Raw genomic sequence first — 19435 nt, 5'->3', positions numbered from 1 at the left:
ATAATTAAATTACTTACTGGCCTGCAATAGACTTGTGTCTAATCTAGGGTAAAGCCTTCCATGATACACACTAAACAGGAAAACCCTGACCATGATAAAGTGCTGATGCACATGAGGAGTGAATGAATTCAACTACTCAGTTCCCTAAATTTCTCTGTGTTAACATTCATTACTCTACCGAGCTGTCAGGAAAAAATATAAATCAGTAAGAATTTCCAGGGATTTGTAATCAAAGTGTTTGGAATAAATATTATAAAAGTGAAAAGTAATTAAAAACGCATTGTATTAAAAAATAATGATATAATACATACCAAATATCCTTTGCATTTTGCTTATTATTTTTGCACCACTATGTCCATGCTGAAAATCTAATCTCAAACAATGTTCTACGGATTTTAATTTTTTTTTTTTATTTGCACTTTGTCAAGTACAGTGCCATAGTTTTTCAGACTCTTTCAAGTTTCTACATTTTGCTATATTTAAGACATATCTTAAGATAGAGATCAATTAAATAATTAAATGATAAATTACGACTGAAATATCATTCTATCATTGATCCTTGAGATGCTTCTACAGCTTGACTGGAGTCCACCTGTGCCTGAATCAATTCATTGAGCATAATTAATAAAAGCACACCCCTCTGTATATAAGGGCTCACAGTACATTGTGTTTGCCAGAGTAAAAACAAAGTCATTAGGTCAAGATGATTATCTGTAAACCTGCTTTTAAAGTATAACCGTAAACTTTGCCACAGGCTGCGAAAATGTTAATGATGTTTCCCTTCAACTCTTGCAATAGACACAGACAATAGTGAGGTAGAATTATTTGTCTGTTACTGGCAACAGTTTTCAATGTCCTTCCCCATTCAACCATGTTTATGAACAACTCAGATGTAAAGTATATTTACTACTGTTCTTGTCGAAGCAATGCTTTCTGTTAATTGATTGTAGATATGACATCAACATAGCCAGATTACATCACTGGCAATAATTGCAATGTGAAGGAAAACCCATGAGTAGTTAGAATAACTTGAAACATTATATAAACTAAAAGTTCATTATTCAACATACAGTATGTGTAAAAACCCATTTCAAGTTTTTTTGTAATGAATTGGTTTTTTTTTGTGATTCACTTTTTTTGTACACAAAAATCCTTTAACATATGTAGACATATTTTATGTAGAAAACAGTAAAAAAAAAAAAGAATTTAGCTGGGTTTTCACAGACTGGGTCACACATACCACACATGTCTCTTCAACAGTAAAATAACATCACAAGTAGGTGGAAGACAGGTGGCATTTGTGGCTTTAAGGGCAGAGAACTAACATTGCAAAATATGCTTTAATGTTACAATAAACATCAATGTTGCATATATTTATGTTTTTTCTATACATAGCAATTAAAGATTGCATGACCCCTTGTAATTATATTTATGAATTTTAAATGAAATATACTACAGAGCATGGTAGTGTAGAGGTTAGTACTGTGGCCTTGCACATCTACAGTTTAAGTTGTGCCTTTGGGTCTGTGTGTTTGTGGAGTTTGTTATCCCAGTAATTGCAGGGTTTCCTCTCAGTCCAAAGACAGGCTAACTGGCATTTCCAAATTCCCTGCAAAATGTTAATGAGTGCGTTAATGGTGTTTGTGCCTGTGCCTTGCAATGGATTGGCACCCTGCACAGGGTGTGCCCCAAGTCCCCTGGGATGGTTCAAGCTTTCTGCAACCCTGTACAGGATAAGTGGTATAAAGAATGAGTTAGAAATATATAACGCCACATGTTTATTTCAAAGCTGTGACCGCTAGACATGACACATAAATGAAAATGAAGTATTTTATTGATCAGTAGACAAGAGATCTTCTATTTATTATTTTCTAGTTAAGACAACAGCAGTTTGTCCCATCCTATTATACAGTATACTGTATATATCTCTGGCAATTGAAACTGACTTTTTTACATTAAATCAAACTCCAAGAATCTATGAGATCTTTAACCAAGCTTGTGGGTCCTTTAATTTAATTTTTATTGGAATCCAATAACCGGTCAGTCTGTTCAGCATTTCCATCAAGAGTTTTTTCTTTAAAACACATACACAAAATCCATCACACATACAGTATCTAGTGCTGCAGCTGATTACAGTTCCCATGGTTATGGTTATGACCACAAATACCCTTTTTCACAACAGTTACATGTTAAACAACAGCATGTTAAGCAGATCAAATATGGCTAACTGTCAAAAGAGGAGGAAATCCTGTATCTTTGCAGTTGGCAGATTTCTCGTGTATAGACTTGCATGCTTCCCTCAGACAGCAGAGGAGGAGAACACGGTGTCTGTGATGAAGCGATTAGTGTCCAGTTCATATGAGAAGAGCATTTTTTCATGCTTAGGTCACACAGAGGCCTGACTTCCAGGTAAAAGCCAGTGTTGAGACATAGGAGGATAATAAATTAGATGAAATCCAGGAGCTGCCCAGTATTAGCACTTGGAAGTTAATGAATAGCAAACAAATACATGTCATTAGTTGGGATTTTTTAGGCAGATGTAGACAGCCAGTGGAGGTCACTGCAAGGCAAAGTCTTTCTTCTAATGTCCATTTTGCAGCTAATGCTTTTCTTGGCTTTTATTTTGTCTCCAGATGTAATTAGAGTCTGTAATCCATTTTGCCCCATGGAGCCATTGGTCCACTTATTAATATGGAGACGTCAGCTGAAGATGAAACAAGTGAAAACAGATCTTTAATACAGACAAAAAACACCGACAGTATACTGTACAGTATATATGTGCATATAGAGAATAGTGTATATGTTTATATACAAAACCTTACAACCTAGCCTTTGTCTCCTTAAGACGCCGGCGGAAGGGAGAAAGAAAGAGAGAGCGACACGCATCCATCCAGCGTGCGCGCTCAGTTTAATAGTGCACAGCACAAAACATAACTCTCTCTATAAATCCTCGGTAAGAGTGAATGCCCTGAGAGGATCTTTAGATTCATTTTTAGTTACAAGAGCCCCGTCCGTTCTCGCGTAAACGGTGGAGCTCTGTTTATTTTGTGTTTTCAGTTTTCTTCTATTTCCTTTTGAGTTTCTTAATTAATAATCCCACGCCATCTTCAAACGAAAAGGTCTTCCCGTGCATGTCATAAGCATTCTCACAAACTCCTATTTTAGTGACCCTCTCTAAAGCCCCGCATAAGGGCTCTTATCATTAAAACATCTCGTTGGTGCGGCTCTCCATACCGCACCACACGCAACGGTGCCAAAAACACAGTTATGTCATCTCATATATATGAGAAGCTTGTCTCTAGATATATAGTACTGCACAAAAGTCTTGAACCACCCATAATTTCTTCACATTTCGTTTTCAAAGAACCAGACTTTCTTGTATTTTTAATGTTGTCTTACGAAATAGTTCTCCAGGCTTTCTGAAGGACTTTTTTGGCTTTAATTTTTGGCAAGTTTCTGCCTCTGATTTTTAGTCCAGTCCCTGACCCTGACCAGCTTCAGAGGAGTGATTTATCCCACACAGTGATTTATAAATCATACAAGCATAAAAAGACATCTAACAGACAGAGGGAAAATGAGGTTGCTATATTATAATAATATCATTTTTAAATAGTATATTTGACACTCCGCAGCCTGTCACAGTAAAACATTTGTTCCAATTTCTTTAATTAATGAGATACTTTTTTTACATAAATAAATTTTTTTATGTAAAAAAAGTTATATAAAGTACCAGTACAAAAAATACTAGCATCGTCATCAATCAAGCAATGAATATTGATTGTGATAGCTATTTTTTTTTTGATATGATGATCCTATTCATTTGTAGGCTTTTTGCCTAAAATTTCAGTTTCAAAATAACCCGAAGTTCCAAAATGTATCATTCTCTTCTTGGTCCATATATGGAAATTATGCAGTGTTTATGCATGTGATAAGCACCTTAAATCATGACACCACGCAACGACAGCTCATGCAGTCCTGTCCACTTTCATCTGGAGGGTTGAGCTTCCTCAACTTGTGCTGTCGGATCTCCCGTACTAGTGTGTAAAAGGCGTCCTCCACTCCCTGCGGAACACACCACATCAAACAAGGATCTATAGACACACAATAACCTCCACACACCAGTAGATGCACTGAGGGAAAGCGTCACAGATGATGGACTTCACTGCTTTTGCTTACAGGTTAGAATTTTATTTCACACAAACACATGATATTGCATTAATACAGTATTACTGTATTATATTATTGCAGTATTACAGTGGAATTACTCTACAGTGGAATTATCAGGCTCTGAAGTCTCAACAGAAGCACAAATTCCAATCTAGAGTCAATCTAAGGATTTGAGTTCATCTAGATAAAGTTGATGGCGCGGGAATATAATTGCTACCTTAAGCAAATTCTCATTCAAATGAGAATGTATGTCCTTTATCTCTCAAACATTTCTATTTCTACTAAGTGCTGATTTAAGTGCAGATTTCCACTAAATTTAGCAAAAGGTCCATAAATTTTAAAGGAGCTCAGTCATATACTGAACAAATTAATAACATATTAAAAAATTATATTATTTAACCTTTAAACTGTTTCTAATTTAGCTTAATCTAGTATTTTGCTTAAAAATAATACAGCCATCTGAGTATTTGCTTTGATTTCTAAGATTTAGCAGCACATGCTAGCAATAAACTATTTTTGTTGCAGCTGTACAGGCTGGAAATATTGAATACATTTATATCAGGCATCTTGGACAAACTGGGTAGTTAGACAGATTTCACTTAACAGACCCTGTATGTTTGTTAATCATGTGTCTCTGTGCTTGACAGGATTGTGGTATGAATATAAGAGCCCATATTATTTTTTGATGCTCACTTGTCTAGTCTTAGCTGAGGTCTCGATGTAGGGGATGCCGTAGCTGCGAGCGAGCTCGTGCGCTTGCCGTGTATCCACCGTGCGAGATGGAAGGTCACATTTATTGCCCACAAGAACCATTGGCACATCATCCGAGTCCTTTACCCGTTTAATCTGTTCCCTGTTCAATCAAGAAAACAAGCAATGAAAAGGATCAGGATACAATCCATAATTTTAAGTTACCAATAATTCCACATTAAGCTACAAGCTAACCTGCTGCTGGAATATTTTATGTAAACTTTAAGTAGACATAAAGATAAGAGTAAAGATTAAAAAAAAATAATAATAATAAATAATTTTTAACAGACATCGGTATGGGCCTCTTCCAAACAGTTGCCACTTAGTAAGACATAGTGATTTAATATGTGCTAAAGAGTTGAGCAGAACATTGTAGAAACATGTAGAAATTATGTTGTTATTGACAGCATAACAGGTGGCACGGTGGTGTAGTGGTAATCACTGTCGCCTTGCACCTCCAGGGTCTAGGCTCGATTCCCGTCACTGTGTGGATGGAGTTTGCATGTTTTCTTAGTGCTTGGTGGGTTTCCTCCGCGTACTCCGGTTTCCTCCCACAGTCCAAAAATATGCAGGTTAGGCTAATCCGTGTTCCCGAATTGCCCGTAGTGTGTGAATGAGAGTGTGTTTATGTGTGTGTGTGCCCTGCGATGGATTGGCACCCTGTCCAGGATGCACCCTGCCCTGTGCCCTAAGCCTCCTGGGATAGGCTCCAGGTCCCTGTGACTCTGAATACAGGATAAAGTGGTATAGAAGATTAGTGAATGAGAGTGACAGCATAATTACTAGAGATTTTCTTATTATAGAAGAGCATTTGCTGATATAGTCATTGCTCTGCTGCTCTGGTGTTAAATTCTTCTTACTATAAAGTGCACATGAAAAGGTGTGTAAACAAGTGTATCAAGTGTATGAAGTCCATTGACTGATTCTTTTATCCCAGATCTACCTTGTGACCAGTTGTTCTGGAGATGGACTTGTCCCACCTAAGTTATGACTTGATACATATATTTTACTTCAAATTTAACTTACATAATGTGGTCTTTGAATTAAATTGTACTTGTTCTAACAAAACTACTTTAAACAGAACTTGACTTCTTGAGTCCCACAGCTTAGGGACTTTGGACTTTGGTGCAAGAGGATAAATCAATTTGACTCAGCTTGATTTGACTACAGCACTTTTGAACACTTGAATAGGTCTAATTTAATTGTTATGATTTAAACCGCATCACGGGATATGCTTTTATAAGTCACTCAGAAGCCTCGTTTTTTTTTTTTTTTGAGTAACATGAATTACTATACGCCACCAAAATAAAAAAGCACTATGGAGTGTTCACTGCCCATAAATAACCGCATAATTTGTTTATGCGCCTTGCCAGTGTCTCCCTGCATGTCCTTGAGTGCTTTCTATCTCCACTCCACCCTCCTGCTTTCTCTTGAGCTTCAGCTTGATTTCACTGGTAGCTACAGTAACTAACCTCCATTCTCTCTATTCTTCAGTTTGATTTAGTAAACAGAGGATGGGCAAAGCTTTGGTTTTAGCAGTTAAATAGAAAAGAATAGATGGCATTTTTTATCAGTATCATCTGTATACTTTGCTTAGCAATTTGAATAGCTGGTACTAACACACAATATGAGCCTGAAACAAGCTCTGAAAAGGTCTACTGATCTGTTTACTACGTCCTGCTCTCTAATTCAGCATTGGTCTAACTTCTTAGATTGAAAATAATAAAGAACAAGTCACAATATTAAAACTCCCTAACTATAATTACCTTTGAAACTGAAATATTTCACTCTTAGCAGTGTATTTAGTTGCATAAAAGTTATTTTATTTTTAAATGTTTAGGTTTGCTGTGATACATTGGTATGAATGTGTGCACATTTGTCAACTACAAATTGGTCATTTTATTCAGTGTGATTTAAATAAATTAAACCCGAAACATTCCAACCATCCATTTAGGAACCTCTTCTAGTCCAACTAGGAACTGTAGAGGCCAGTGACCATTGTATTTATTCCCATTTGTATGACCATGGTAGGACCTCTAGTCAACATTCACACACTCATTCACATAGGGGCAATGTGGAAATGGCAATTATAAGTTTCGAGATGACAATTAGTCTAGTCGCATGTCTTTGAACAGTGGAAGGAAACCGGAGAACCTGGAGAAAACCCATTAAGCACGGGGAGAACATGTAAACTCAATGCACACAAACTCGATGCGGGAATTAAAGCCAGGATCTGTAGGTGCAAGGTGAGAGTGCTAACCACTAAGACAAAACAAAGATATTGAGAATACATTTTAAATAGATTATTTTCCTGAAAACAACACATATCCTTCCGTGACTGGCGGAGCTGACGATGACAATTAGCAACCGATACTTAGTGTAATTAACAGGTCTCCTCACCAACCTACTTTCACCCATGCTGCAAGCAACAGTTAATTAATGTGTTTAATTAATAATTGTAGAAGACATGACGTGAGGTGATACAACTTAATTGTTATATAGTTATTGAAATATATTTAGATGTCAGTGTGCTGTCATGGTCTATTATCACCACTTGTGGAAAGCCTCTTACCTGTACTGATGAATGTCCTCAAATGACTTGGTGTTATTGATGGCAAAGACACAGAGGAAGCCCTCTCCTGTTCTCATGTACTGGTCCCTCATGGCACTGTACTCCTCCTGACCTGCTGTGTCCAGGATGTCCAACAGGCATGTCTCACCATCAATCACCACCTGCTTCCTGTATGAGTCCTGAAAATGATCAAGGAATATTTTAAATCCATGTATCACATTTTTGTTAATAAAAACGTACACCTTTTCTACCAAAAACATCAGGATTAACTACATGAACATTCAGCAGAATTGTGTGTCCTTGTGACTAGTAGTCATGCTGTATCCAACGTATTATAGTAGTTATATACAACTGAGAAGTTTGTCACTATATAATAAACATTATAAAATTATAATAAAAAAAAAATAAGGACAAATGAAGAATAATTGTTGTATTGGTGTGAGTTTGAACACACTAAGTGGTCCAGAGTGTTTGTGCGGTAAAACCAAGCTATGAAAAGGACATTGTTTGTCCAGAGACAGGCGTGGTGGGAAAGAAGAAAACAGAATGCAAAATGTCATGGATACATGGGCATGCATGAATACACACACACACACACACACACACACACACACACACACACACAAAATGCACAATGGTTTACTATTGTGCAACTATCATACGCCGTAGTGTACTATGATTGTTTACTACGATCTAACTCTGATAAACTACCCCTTATTATGGCTTTTTTATAGTATACTATAGTTTATTATGGCTTCGGTATGATATACATAGCAGCTCTTATTATAGCTTTACTATAACCTAAGTGCAATTATAAATACAATTTCCCTTACTATCAATAGCTTTTCTATCATGAAGTACAGATAGGTATAACTTAATTTACTTTAGCTTTACTGTAATAATCTATAGTTTGCTATGGCATTACTATGAGACACTATCCCTTATAATTTCCTTACTATGTTACACTATTAATTAGTATAGCTTCACCTTTATTTAAATAGTTTATTATGGCTTTACTATGATACACCATCCCTTGTCATTACTTAACTATGATACATTATTCCTTACTATAACTTTACTACAATGAAATATAGTTTACTATGGCCTTGCCAATGGTATACTATGCTTGACTATGGTGTTACTATGATACACTACTGTTTAGTATGACTTTACTATTGTCATTTTCATTTACTATGTTTACTTTTTTTTTTTTTTACAATATGTTTATGTTTATTGCTTTAATATGATACAACAACCCTTACTAAACAGTTACTATGGCATAATTTTGTTTACTATGAACTAATTGATACACTATATATATATATATATATATATATATATATATATATATATATATATATATATATATATATTTTATATTTTATTATACTAACTGATACACCGTCCCTTTACTATAGCTTTTACATGGTACAATATTGGTTACTAAAATCTTACAATGATATGTGATACCTTATTATGGCTTTACTATAATACACTGTTGTTTACTACGACTTTACTATAATACACTATTGTTTACTATGGCTTATGATATAGCATATAAATACGATTAAGCATTTCACTGCATATTATACTGTGTATGACTGTGTATATGACAAATACAATTTGAATTTGAATTTAGAAAAATATTATACACTATATCATAATATTGTTATACCATATAGTTATTATGGCCCTGCACACTATTCTTGATGAAACCTTTACTGTGCCATACTGTTGTAACTGTGGTGTTTCTATGATACACTACTGTTTAATATGGCTTTACTATTATGTACTACAGTTTATGAAAGTTTAACTGTCATGTTCTATAGTTTACCATGGCTTTACAATAATTCACTATAGCTCACTATGGTTACATTATGATACTCTATGATCATTATGACACTACACTGAGCTCTACAGTGTTGGTTTATGATAACTTTGCCCATTACATCTACCCTGGACACTCCCATGATTAAATGAAACTCAGACAGCTAAGACCTAAATCATCAGACTTTTAATCTGAGAATCGAGGATTCAAGCCCATGTTCAGGTGACTGCTTTGGGGCTCAGCGGTTCTGGGCTGATCCTGAAGGCTCGGGAATACTAATCAGTATGTTGGGGGTTCAAGTCCCAGCACCACAAAGCTACCACTGTCAGGCCCTTAATCTAGGCCGTCTCTGCTGAAGCTTGGATAAGCAAATGTGTTGTAATGTATATGGAGAAAGTATAGGCTTCTGCTGCTTTTAATGCCGTATGTCATGGTAACAAGGGTTAGTGTTCTGTACTGTATGGTAAAGCCTATTATTACTGTGATCATTCTATTGTATATTATGTGGGATTATTGTAACTCTTAGATAAAACTTAAATAAGGCTTTACCTTATAAGGAAAAGTACACTACAAAAATATAGGTATAAAAATATAGCTTTGCTTAATTCAATCTTTATGTTAAAATTTCTCTAATAGATATTCAACTGCATTCATGCCGTTATTACCATTTCAATTAGGTCTGTGCCCAAAGAGAGGCTTTGAAATTTAAATTCAACACACATATACACAATACAGAATGTTCAATCTGCGTAAGGAGGTTAAAATCCACAGATGTGAACCACACAAACACAAACACACACACACACACACACACACACACACTACCTCTATGGTAGGGTCATATTCATCCACAAAGTGGTTCTGGATGAGTTGGATAGTGAGAGCGCTCTTGCCCACGCCTCCAGCTCCCACCACCACCAGCTTATACTCAGTCATCCTCTCTACTCCTCTTTACTTGCTCAGCCCTGTGGAATTGAACAGTAACATATTTAAATCAACAGCCATGAAACAATGTAGTGATGTAATATCATATATTTTCAGTATGTAAATTATGACTAAAAAAGAAATCAGGCCAGTGGAATGTATTGTCATTACACAAGATTATATTTTTTCTGAAGTTTCATAAAAACAAGATATTTTAAAAAAATTACTAGAATGCGGTTATTACTTGCTTTTATTACTGGTTATTATTATTACTTATTGACATTTACAGTAAATCAACAATTGTGTAAATTTAATTAATGAATAAATCCCTTCTACATCTAGTGAAAAATGTCTCCTTCTTCTAAAAATTCATTAATCAGTGGTCTAAATCTCCTGTTAGGGAAGCATGTCATCCCCATAATTTTGCCTGCTAATACTGTTATTCCATCATATTTATCTGCCAGTGTTGTACTGTGGAGTAGAACAAGCTTTTGTAAGGCTGGCAATTCAAGCTCTATACCTCTGGTACACAAATCAAACACTCTCATTTGATGGAATGCCCAGCTGTCTCTGGGGGTCAAAAGTCCAGCGAATAGTGCTTTATAACCATTAGACACACCTTTAAGGATCGCTTCCCACCCACTGTACACAGACGTGCAAGAAATAAACAGACACCCTTAGTTTATGATCAAATTTATGCCCCAAACTTTGCTGCCATTAGTATGACTATTTGACTTCTTTCTTATTAGACTGGAAGACACCCATCTTAAGGCACACCTACAGCACTGTAGAAATAACAATTCTGCAGAAAAAGTCATGTCTTCATGAAAGAAAAAGATGTCTTCATCCTGAGAACAACCCTCCTATTCTATATCTAGACCAATTGTTGTTTTAAAGTCTAAAGAAAAGTCAAGAACATATTAATAATGAAGTAATAATTAAACATAAGCTAATAAAAACACATTTAACACATGTATGTATGTATGTATGTATGTATGTATGTCTGTCTGTATGTCTGTATGTATGTCTGTATGTATGTCTGTCTGTCTGTCTGTCTGTATGTATGTATGTCTGTCTGTCTGTCTGTCTGTCTGTCTGTATGTATGTATGTATGTATGTCTGTCTGTATGTCTGTATGTATGTATGTATGGCTGTCTGTCTGTCTGTCTGTATGTATGTATGTATGTATGTCTGTCTGTCTGTCTGTATGTCTGTATGTCTGTATGTATGTATGTATGCATGAGTGTATATTTATATTCTACTGGTGTCTTTCTATTTCTTGCATGAATGTGTTAAGGTGTAGCCCATTAAATCAGTGAATCATGAACATAAATCAGGATCCTTGCATTAAGAAATTTGTTGGAGACCAGCAGCCCCTGACTATACTTCAAGCCCTCTCTGTGCCAGCAATATACAGTATTAATGCATCCATGTCTAGATACGCTGTAAGCAAAAGGGGTTATTTACTACACGACGAGGCGTTACCTACAGCATCTAAAAGATTCCTGTTACTGTAAATATATTTCACTAAAAACGATAACTGGGTGCCTCTATGCATTATCAGCACTATCAGCAGTCTATATGTTGCTAAAAAAAAAAAAAAAAAAACAGCAGCTTTGAACAAGCAGTTTAACTTGTGATTTGCATCTGCCCCTGTTATAAAAAGCTAATTAATATTTTCTGATAAATGTTATGGTTTAGAACAGGGCGGTCCAGGTCAAATCCTTTACAATGGCACACATCTGTAACATGTACATATGTCATGCATTAAACTGCATGCTCAGTGTATACTGTAGGTATTGTTTTTAACCAACATCTCAGCCCTGTAAGGATGTGCGTGGAACGTGGGTGGTTGATGTGCTATAGCTCTGCTATAATTTCTAGATATTACTGGTCTAGGGTGAAAGTGTCGAGTAGTATTTAGTAGTACTGTTTCCATGTTTGTGTGGGCTGATAAAACAAGGCAGTAGTCGAATTTTGGCTGCCACCTCCCACTTGTGGCTTTGAGCATTAATGATAATACAGAATAAAATATTTTTTGTGTAGCTTTAGATTCTTGGAATACATAGTTTATTGTAAAGCCACCAGAGTTTTAATACAAGCAGACCAAAATGTTGTAATCCTTCCCCCTCAAAAAACTTGCAAACCTTGTGACAGACTGGTGGTTTGAAACGTCAATCTGATGTCATCATCTACAACATAATGCAGTAAAGTACCAAAAAATAGAAACTGACCAAGGCGTAAAGAGGTGTGACTCAACTACTATGTTTGGTGACACATTTTCCAAGTAGTCACACTTTAAACACTGACTATAGAAGTGCGTGTCTAAAGTCTAACTAGAAAAAATAACCAAAGCAATGTTTTGTCAGTAAATCTGATGGTGATACAAAGGCAAGCAGTAGGTGGATGTATGCCAACCTGATTATCTATTGGCATTTAACAATAAAGTAATGGACTGGGACTTCTGAAAAAATCTATATACAGTAATCATGGTAAAAGTTTTCTTTGGCATATGGGAACCTCTCCCAAGTCAGCAAAATAGATCAGTAATTAGTTCACTGGTAACTGAGATCTGTTGAAATGGGAAACAGACTGGTGTTAAATGTTAATGTTTTCACACACTGTAAGAGACGAATACATGCTTCAATTAAGTTAAGTTTGCGAAAAGGAAAGAAATATAATTTAGCTCTAAAATCCCTAATCCTTGAGCATGGTCTCAAAGTCTTGCGTCATATTCAGTTATAATTAAAGAACATCCAGTCAGAATTTAAAATAATTGTCATAAGCACTTGCAGCCTTGGGTACTAGATATAGGCAAATAACTGTGTGTCAATGCCTGAAGATATGTATCAAGATATTCTGATTTGCTATGATTAAAGCGGTAACTTTAAATTATAAGCATCTAGTTTTTGTACTTCTAATAGCAAACCTGTGCTGTATGTTTGTATTTTTTAAAGAAAGAGCCAAAAAAATAATGAAACACCTTACATGATGCTAATATGATTTTATAGAATCATAAGAAAAGAAGGATAACTCAATTTTAACAAAATAGTCTGATCTAATAAATTAAGATATTATAAATGAAGGTTCCACAATACAATCAAAATGACTATAAAGAAAAAATGTGTGTGCATAACAGGGGTGAGTGTTCAGTAAGGAACCCAACACTGCGTGCTGTTATTGGAAAATAATCAGTCATGGAATATGTAATGTTTTATCAAGCACAATAATATAAACTATTGAAAAATACAGTCATGGAATAATTAAGAGCATTTTGTCTCCTGAGTGAAACAACTTAAAAAAAAAAAACATTCTGAAAATATCTGTCGAAACCTGACAGTGTCACAGTCATCCGTGCTTGGGAGCCAATGGAGCATAACTGCTCGTGCTCTCTCTCGTTCTCTTTCCCAGGGGGACAGATGGTGTATTTTCTCTTCCCTGTCAATCAAAGTTACAATCACAGGCATCTGAGAGCAAATGTACTGTATATAGAAGAAGATGGTTATGCCCTAGCTGTAGCATTAGTAGTTGGCTAGGCATTACTGATCTTGATCCTCCTTAATGGCTTTATTAAAGACCAGCTAGCAACCAGACGGGATGTCGACCCCAATGTGAGAAAGGGATTGATGGAACACCCTACAATTTTGTTCAGAGCGTGTATAGAGAAAGGTGTGGATTTTGTCTAGTGTCTCTCTGTCTCTTTCACTTTATGCATGTCTGTGACACTTCTCTCATCAGGTGTCACTAAGTGGTACACTGAAACTCATTGAAAATGAGCAACTTTGCACACATCCTGCCCAGGTGATGGTTTTTTACAGGAACAAGGAAGAACTGTAATACAGATACACGACTTGTGAACAACATGAAATCCCCTAATGTTCCACATACTGGCTTTTAGTTTGAAAAGCAACTGTACTTCCCCATTAGGTCAGTTTCACTCTTAATTATTTCCTTCAGGTAATAAAGGAAAAAAAGAATCAAGGATTATGTCACTATAAAAGTATCAAGTGGAAAAATACCTTAAGTATGACGTCAGCATGATATTAGGATAAAATAATTAAATAAATAAACGAGTAAGCCTATTTTCAAATATTTTATTATTTTATGAGTATATATAAAATATAATAAGTATATAAGTATTTATTTTATAAAATATTTTATTCAAGTCTGAAATCTAACTGTTCTGTAGGTGGATAGTTTTGGAGATAAATTACCACAAAATTATCATATTAAAAAAATCAATCAGGACTAGTCATGGTTAAAATTAGAAAGAAAACTAGAAATAGATTGATCATTATACGCATTATATGGATAAAGTATATATTAATTAGCTTACATATATCATAGATATAACATATCGTTTGTTTAACAATTAAAAGATTTCAAATAAAAACATACAGCATATTTTCCACCCTGGGAAGATGCCCAAATAGTAAATTAATACTTTTTTATTTCCACCTAAAACCTACCACCAAATTTTTCTCTAAAGGGTTGACAGAGAACTGCTACCATTCAATGTGTGCTTCATTTGAATTTTGCTGTTAGCAAGTTCAAAACAAAGAACCAGAATTTGCCATGCCTGTCAAGTAAATTAGGTCACAGATCATGCAATGTGGATTAATAATAAAAGACAACAGATGGAAGTGAATCTGTTGAACTCAATCACCAGCACTACAGCTTGTCGGGGAGTTCTGCTTGTTGATTGCGGTGCTGAGCGAGGACAGGAGAGCCACACGGATGTTCCCTAGTGTTTGTCTCTCTCGCTTATAATCAGTTACTGAACAGGGTACTCCTTCAGAAAGATAATGAGCCCTCGTATTTCAGCCTGGGCTTGACTGCTGAGTACTGGGAAAATCAAACCACACAATATTCCCCGGAAAATCAGGCATTTTTTTATATTAAAATTTTATTAAAAAATATTTTATATTTACTATTGGTAAATTAATATTTATATAATATTGATATAAGTATTAATCTTTATCATTGTAATATTAATATAATATTATATATACACAGCGTATATATACATACAGTATATACTGTATATAATATTGGTTAAGATACTAAGTATACCAGGCTAGGCCCCTTTAACTGTGAGATACATTTCATGAATGATTTAAAATGTGCAATAACATTTTGTCTATTTTTTTTTATTTCGCTTTGGGGTTGTTCAGGTCTAAATTGAACTCACTCAATTCAGGGGACCACTCAATCAAATGAATATCTCTACAGCTCCGTACTAAAAAAAAATAGTATGTTGTGATCTATGCCACTGTAACTAAATTTAAACACACACACACACACACACACACACACACCAAACACACACAAATACCCTTGCTATGCTTCAACAATCCACTGCCACAGATAAAATATCTAACACAAAATGTATTAAAACCCTGCGATCCTATCACTTCAAGTGTGCAAAAAACTAAAAAAATATTTCTATGCAAATAAAATAAGGCCACACCTGGTATCATAACAGATCTAACAGAGATCAATTGTTCGAGCCGCTGGCATTTTTGAGTTTCAAGTTTTAGTGCTTTATTATATAATATAAATGTTTTTCCCCTTTGAAAGCTGTACAATAGGCAACTAAGAACAACTTCACATCATCTCACCCTCTTGCTCTGCTACAACACTGTACTGTAGCCAGAAGCTGCATATAGCCTGTCATAGTGATCTGGGTAGATGAGCAACTCATTCTGAAACTCTATAACCCCTTGGGGACCCTGAGGGTAATCTTACATGACAGTACACTCAGACTGTAAAAAGAAAAAGAAATGCGCATATAAACCCAAGAGCTGCATTTTAGACCAGCAGTGTGTGTCTGGGTGTGTGAGACAAAACATCTATAACCATGGCTGGGCAAGTGGCACTATTTCTGTGCTAGTCTCATAACACTATGTGAAAATATGACGAGACAATCTTGTTTATTCTATTTGCAATCCAAGCTGCATCAACGAGCAATACTGATTGATCTAATTAATACTAGCAAATGAAAAACAATGAACTGTGTTTGTCAGAAAACTGAACTTTTCTTTTTTTTGGGAGATTTTTTTATAACATGACCATTGGCAGACTCCTTCAGCACTCATTGATTTTCATTCGAGAGATGATGGCACGGTATGACTCTAGGGAAAAGGCTGACTCTAAAAAGGTGGACGCATCAGAGTGGCAGGGCTGGTCTTCTGTTTCCTCAAAATAACAAGTGCATTACTATCAGATGCTGTCTTACACTGCAGCAGGCCACTTGACAGGGAATCAGTCTGAACATTAGAATACGCTATAGAGAAAGATTGATTAATAATGCAGTAAGGAATGTAATCCATACAAATCTCTTGTATAAATAGCCAGTCTGTGTGATACAGGCTGTGTAACTGCCTGGTTATGAAGATGCTATTCCATCTCTTTGAGCTGCACAATATGAGGACAAAAACATTGTCGTACATTTTTGAGACATCGAGTACCATAAGGTGTCAGTTCTATTTATAATTCTAATATTTACTTTAGCTAGTTATTGTTATTGTATGTGTGTGAGATATCGTGATCCATTTTGCCACATTTCCCTGTTGTCTGTGCTTTCTCATCTTACTTTTACAGCCAGAAAGTTAAGATATAAGCATCTCACACTTGTTTTTTTCCATCATTTACTGTTAAAAATTAACTACAACCATGTGCCCCTTTTAGCAACGTCTGTTTCAAAGTAACGTTTCACTTTCTTACCCTACTTTCATTTTCGTTAGCTCCTTGTCTTTGTCTTCTTTTGAAATGAAAAGTCTTGTTCTTTTCCATCTAAATACAGTAATATACTATATTTTGTACATTATTTTGGGCATGAATTTACAGTTGTTTCTGCAAAAATGTTACTTTCATACATTATTTCTATTACTATATGTGTAATACAAATGTGATACATGTTTTGCGTTATAAAAAATAAAAACTATATTCCTTTTGGAAATGCTTGACTAGGTATTGATTTTATGACCACATGTCATAGATTTCATGATGTCATCATACATTTATACATATAGTCTGCTTACAAGTGTATATGCGATTACATGTTACAGTGTGGACAACCTTTTCCCAGACTTTCCAGTTACTGCAGCTTATTCACTTTATAGCATGCTATTTTGAGCTTCTGCCATCTTGGACAATGTGGCATGTCCAGAAGTATAGGAAAGAATAGTGAGTGAGCAATGGATTACAGTAGAATTGTAATTCCCATTGGCTTTACAATTGTTTTACACAAGATCTTAGCACTATATATACAGTCAGCCAAAAAAGAAATTATAGTTTGATGTATATTTTATCTATATAATAGTAATTATATTATTATATTATTATCATTATTTTATAATATATATCGATGTATAACACAGAAATAAATCTGGTATTAAAATTTATTTTATAATATATATCGATGTATAACACATAGCAATAAATTTGGTATTAAAATGTATTTTTATAAAAAAGGTTTTCTTTTCCTGAAGTGTGTATACATTTTTATACATACATAGCCTATATATATATATATATATATATATATATATATATATATATATATACATTGTATATATATATATATATATATATATATATATATATATATATATATAGGCTATATATATATATATATATATATATATATATATATATATAAAAAAATTTATCCTAGCAGACAACCAATGATTCTATGTACTGCATGTTCTCTGCAAGTTTTTTTGTGTGACACGTGTCCTAGTTATAAAGATCATGAAAAGCAATTTATATTTTGTTTAAAAAAATAATAATAATAATTTGGTTGATCACCTCCAACCTGGCTTTATTTCATTTACACAGATGAACACTAGAGTAGCCTACACCAGGCAACACAGGAGAAGGAAACAAGTACAGTACAGTAGTGTATCAGTGCTACTTCCGCACTGCTTCTGCGCTGTATCCTAAACAGCAATTCACTACCAACCATAACAACCTGTAAACACACTACCTCATCGACTACTGGAGCGCTATTTCGGGCACTCTTTAGTGCGGTTGTGGGCGGTTTGGGACGCAGCCGATGGGGGTTTTGTCGGTATGGTGTTGTGGTGGGGCGTCACCCTGCCTGCCGCCGAATCCCGACTGTCACATGGACACCAAACTTCATTTAAACCCGCTTTTAGGATGTTTAGCTAGTGCTAATTGGTGCGAGTGGAGCAATTTCTATAAACCTATAAACACTGTTGCCTTGGTGAGGAGTGGGAAGCGTAAGGAAATGGAGCAGACACCGACTCGGAAGTTGCCCAGAACAGAGTCAGAGTGAACAAAACAAGTAAATGAATATTTAAATAAATAAACGACTGCACCGTAGTAGAGTGTGTGAGAGAGTTCCACAGTGCCTGTTGCTTTCATTAAACCACTGTCTGTTACACAAACACACTGTAACAATTAACGCGCTATACATAAAAGCAATGTCCTTTGATCAGCGGATCAAAACAAAAGCAGGATCCAGTTTCCCGTTACATCAGGATCATCACTCAGCAGCCTACAATTCACTCATAATAATAATAATAATAATAATAATAATAATAATAATAAATGAATCTGTCCTACTCACAGCAAGCAGAGCTCGGATGTTCGGTGGAGATCGGCTCCTGGAGATTCAGCCTACTGTGTGTTTTACGGGGAAATTTCAAACCCAGGAGGTGTGATGAGGATGATGATGATGATGATGAGCGCAAATAGCCGCCGATGCTCCAGTGTCGCCGCCTTAAAGCCTTAAACCTTTACACCCGGGCAAAACCCGGCTCAAATACAGATCAGCGCCACTCCGTTACTCGAAATCGTATAGGACTACGAGTTGCTGGGGTGTGTGTGTGTATGTGTGTGTAAGAGAGAGGGAGAGAGAGAGAGAGCTGAACACAATGCGCTCCGCCCGAGTGCAGAGCGAGAGAGAGAGAGAGAGAGAGAGCTGCAGGCAGCCCACGCCCAGCGGCCGCCCCGACGCGCAAATACGCACACACATACACACACACACACACACCATTGAGGCTAAAGTCTACGCCTGTCTGCTGCTCATGCTTCATACACCGATCAGCCACAACACTAACACCACTGGCAAGTGAAGTGAATAACATTGGTCATCAATTATATATCAGTAAACTCGTGGCCGGACCATGTCCACCCAAGGCTCATCATCTATGTCTGAGAGGACC

At 35.7% G+C, this 19435-nt stretch overlaps 1 protein-coding gene across 1 annotated transcript; it reads right to left on the bottom strand.

The window, feature by feature from the left end:
- Window positions 1–1816: 1816 nt before the first annotated feature.
- Window positions 1817–19159, bottom strand: hrasa (HRas proto-oncogene, GTPase a). Its single transcript, XM_053480804.1, has 6 exons — window positions 18838–19159; window positions 10143–10282; window positions 7490–7668; window positions 4861–5020; window positions 3937–4062; window positions 1817–2704 (listed from the first exon to the last, which is right to left on the bottom strand). The coding sequence occupies exons 2-5, from the start codon at window positions 10251–10253 to the stop codon at window positions 3943–3945; spliced, it is 570 nt and encodes a 189-aa protein (XP_053336779.1). The 5' UTR covers window positions 10254–10282; window positions 18838–19159; the 3' UTR covers window positions 1817–2704; window positions 3937–3942.
- Between the last annotated feature and the right edge of the window lie 276 nt (window positions 19160–19435).

Source organism: Clarias gariepinus, chromosome 2 (assembly GCF_024256425.1).
Source record: "Clarias gariepinus isolate MV-2021 ecotype Netherlands chromosome 2, CGAR_prim_01v2, whole genome shotgun sequence".
In the NCBI taxonomy this organism is placed as follows: Eukaryota; Metazoa; Chordata; class Actinopteri; order Siluriformes; family Clariidae; genus Clarias; species Clarias gariepinus.
This window is presented reverse-complemented; position numbering and strand designations above follow the sequence as displayed.

Excerpts from the sequence above, each read along its gene's own strand:
- hrasa (XM_053480804.1), bottom strand. The coding sequence starts at position 10,253 with ATGACTGAGTATAAGCTGGTGGTGGTGGGAGCTGGAGGCGTGGGCAAG. Across the intron at positions 7,669-10,142 it reads AATATGACCCTACCATAGAG|GACTCATACAGGAAGCAGGT; the intron begins GTAGTGTGTGTG and ends GATCATTTTCAG. Across the intron at positions 5,021-7,489 it reads GAGGACATTCATCAGTACAG|GGAACAGATTAAACGGGTAA; the intron begins GTAAGAGGCTTT and ends TTGATTGAACAG.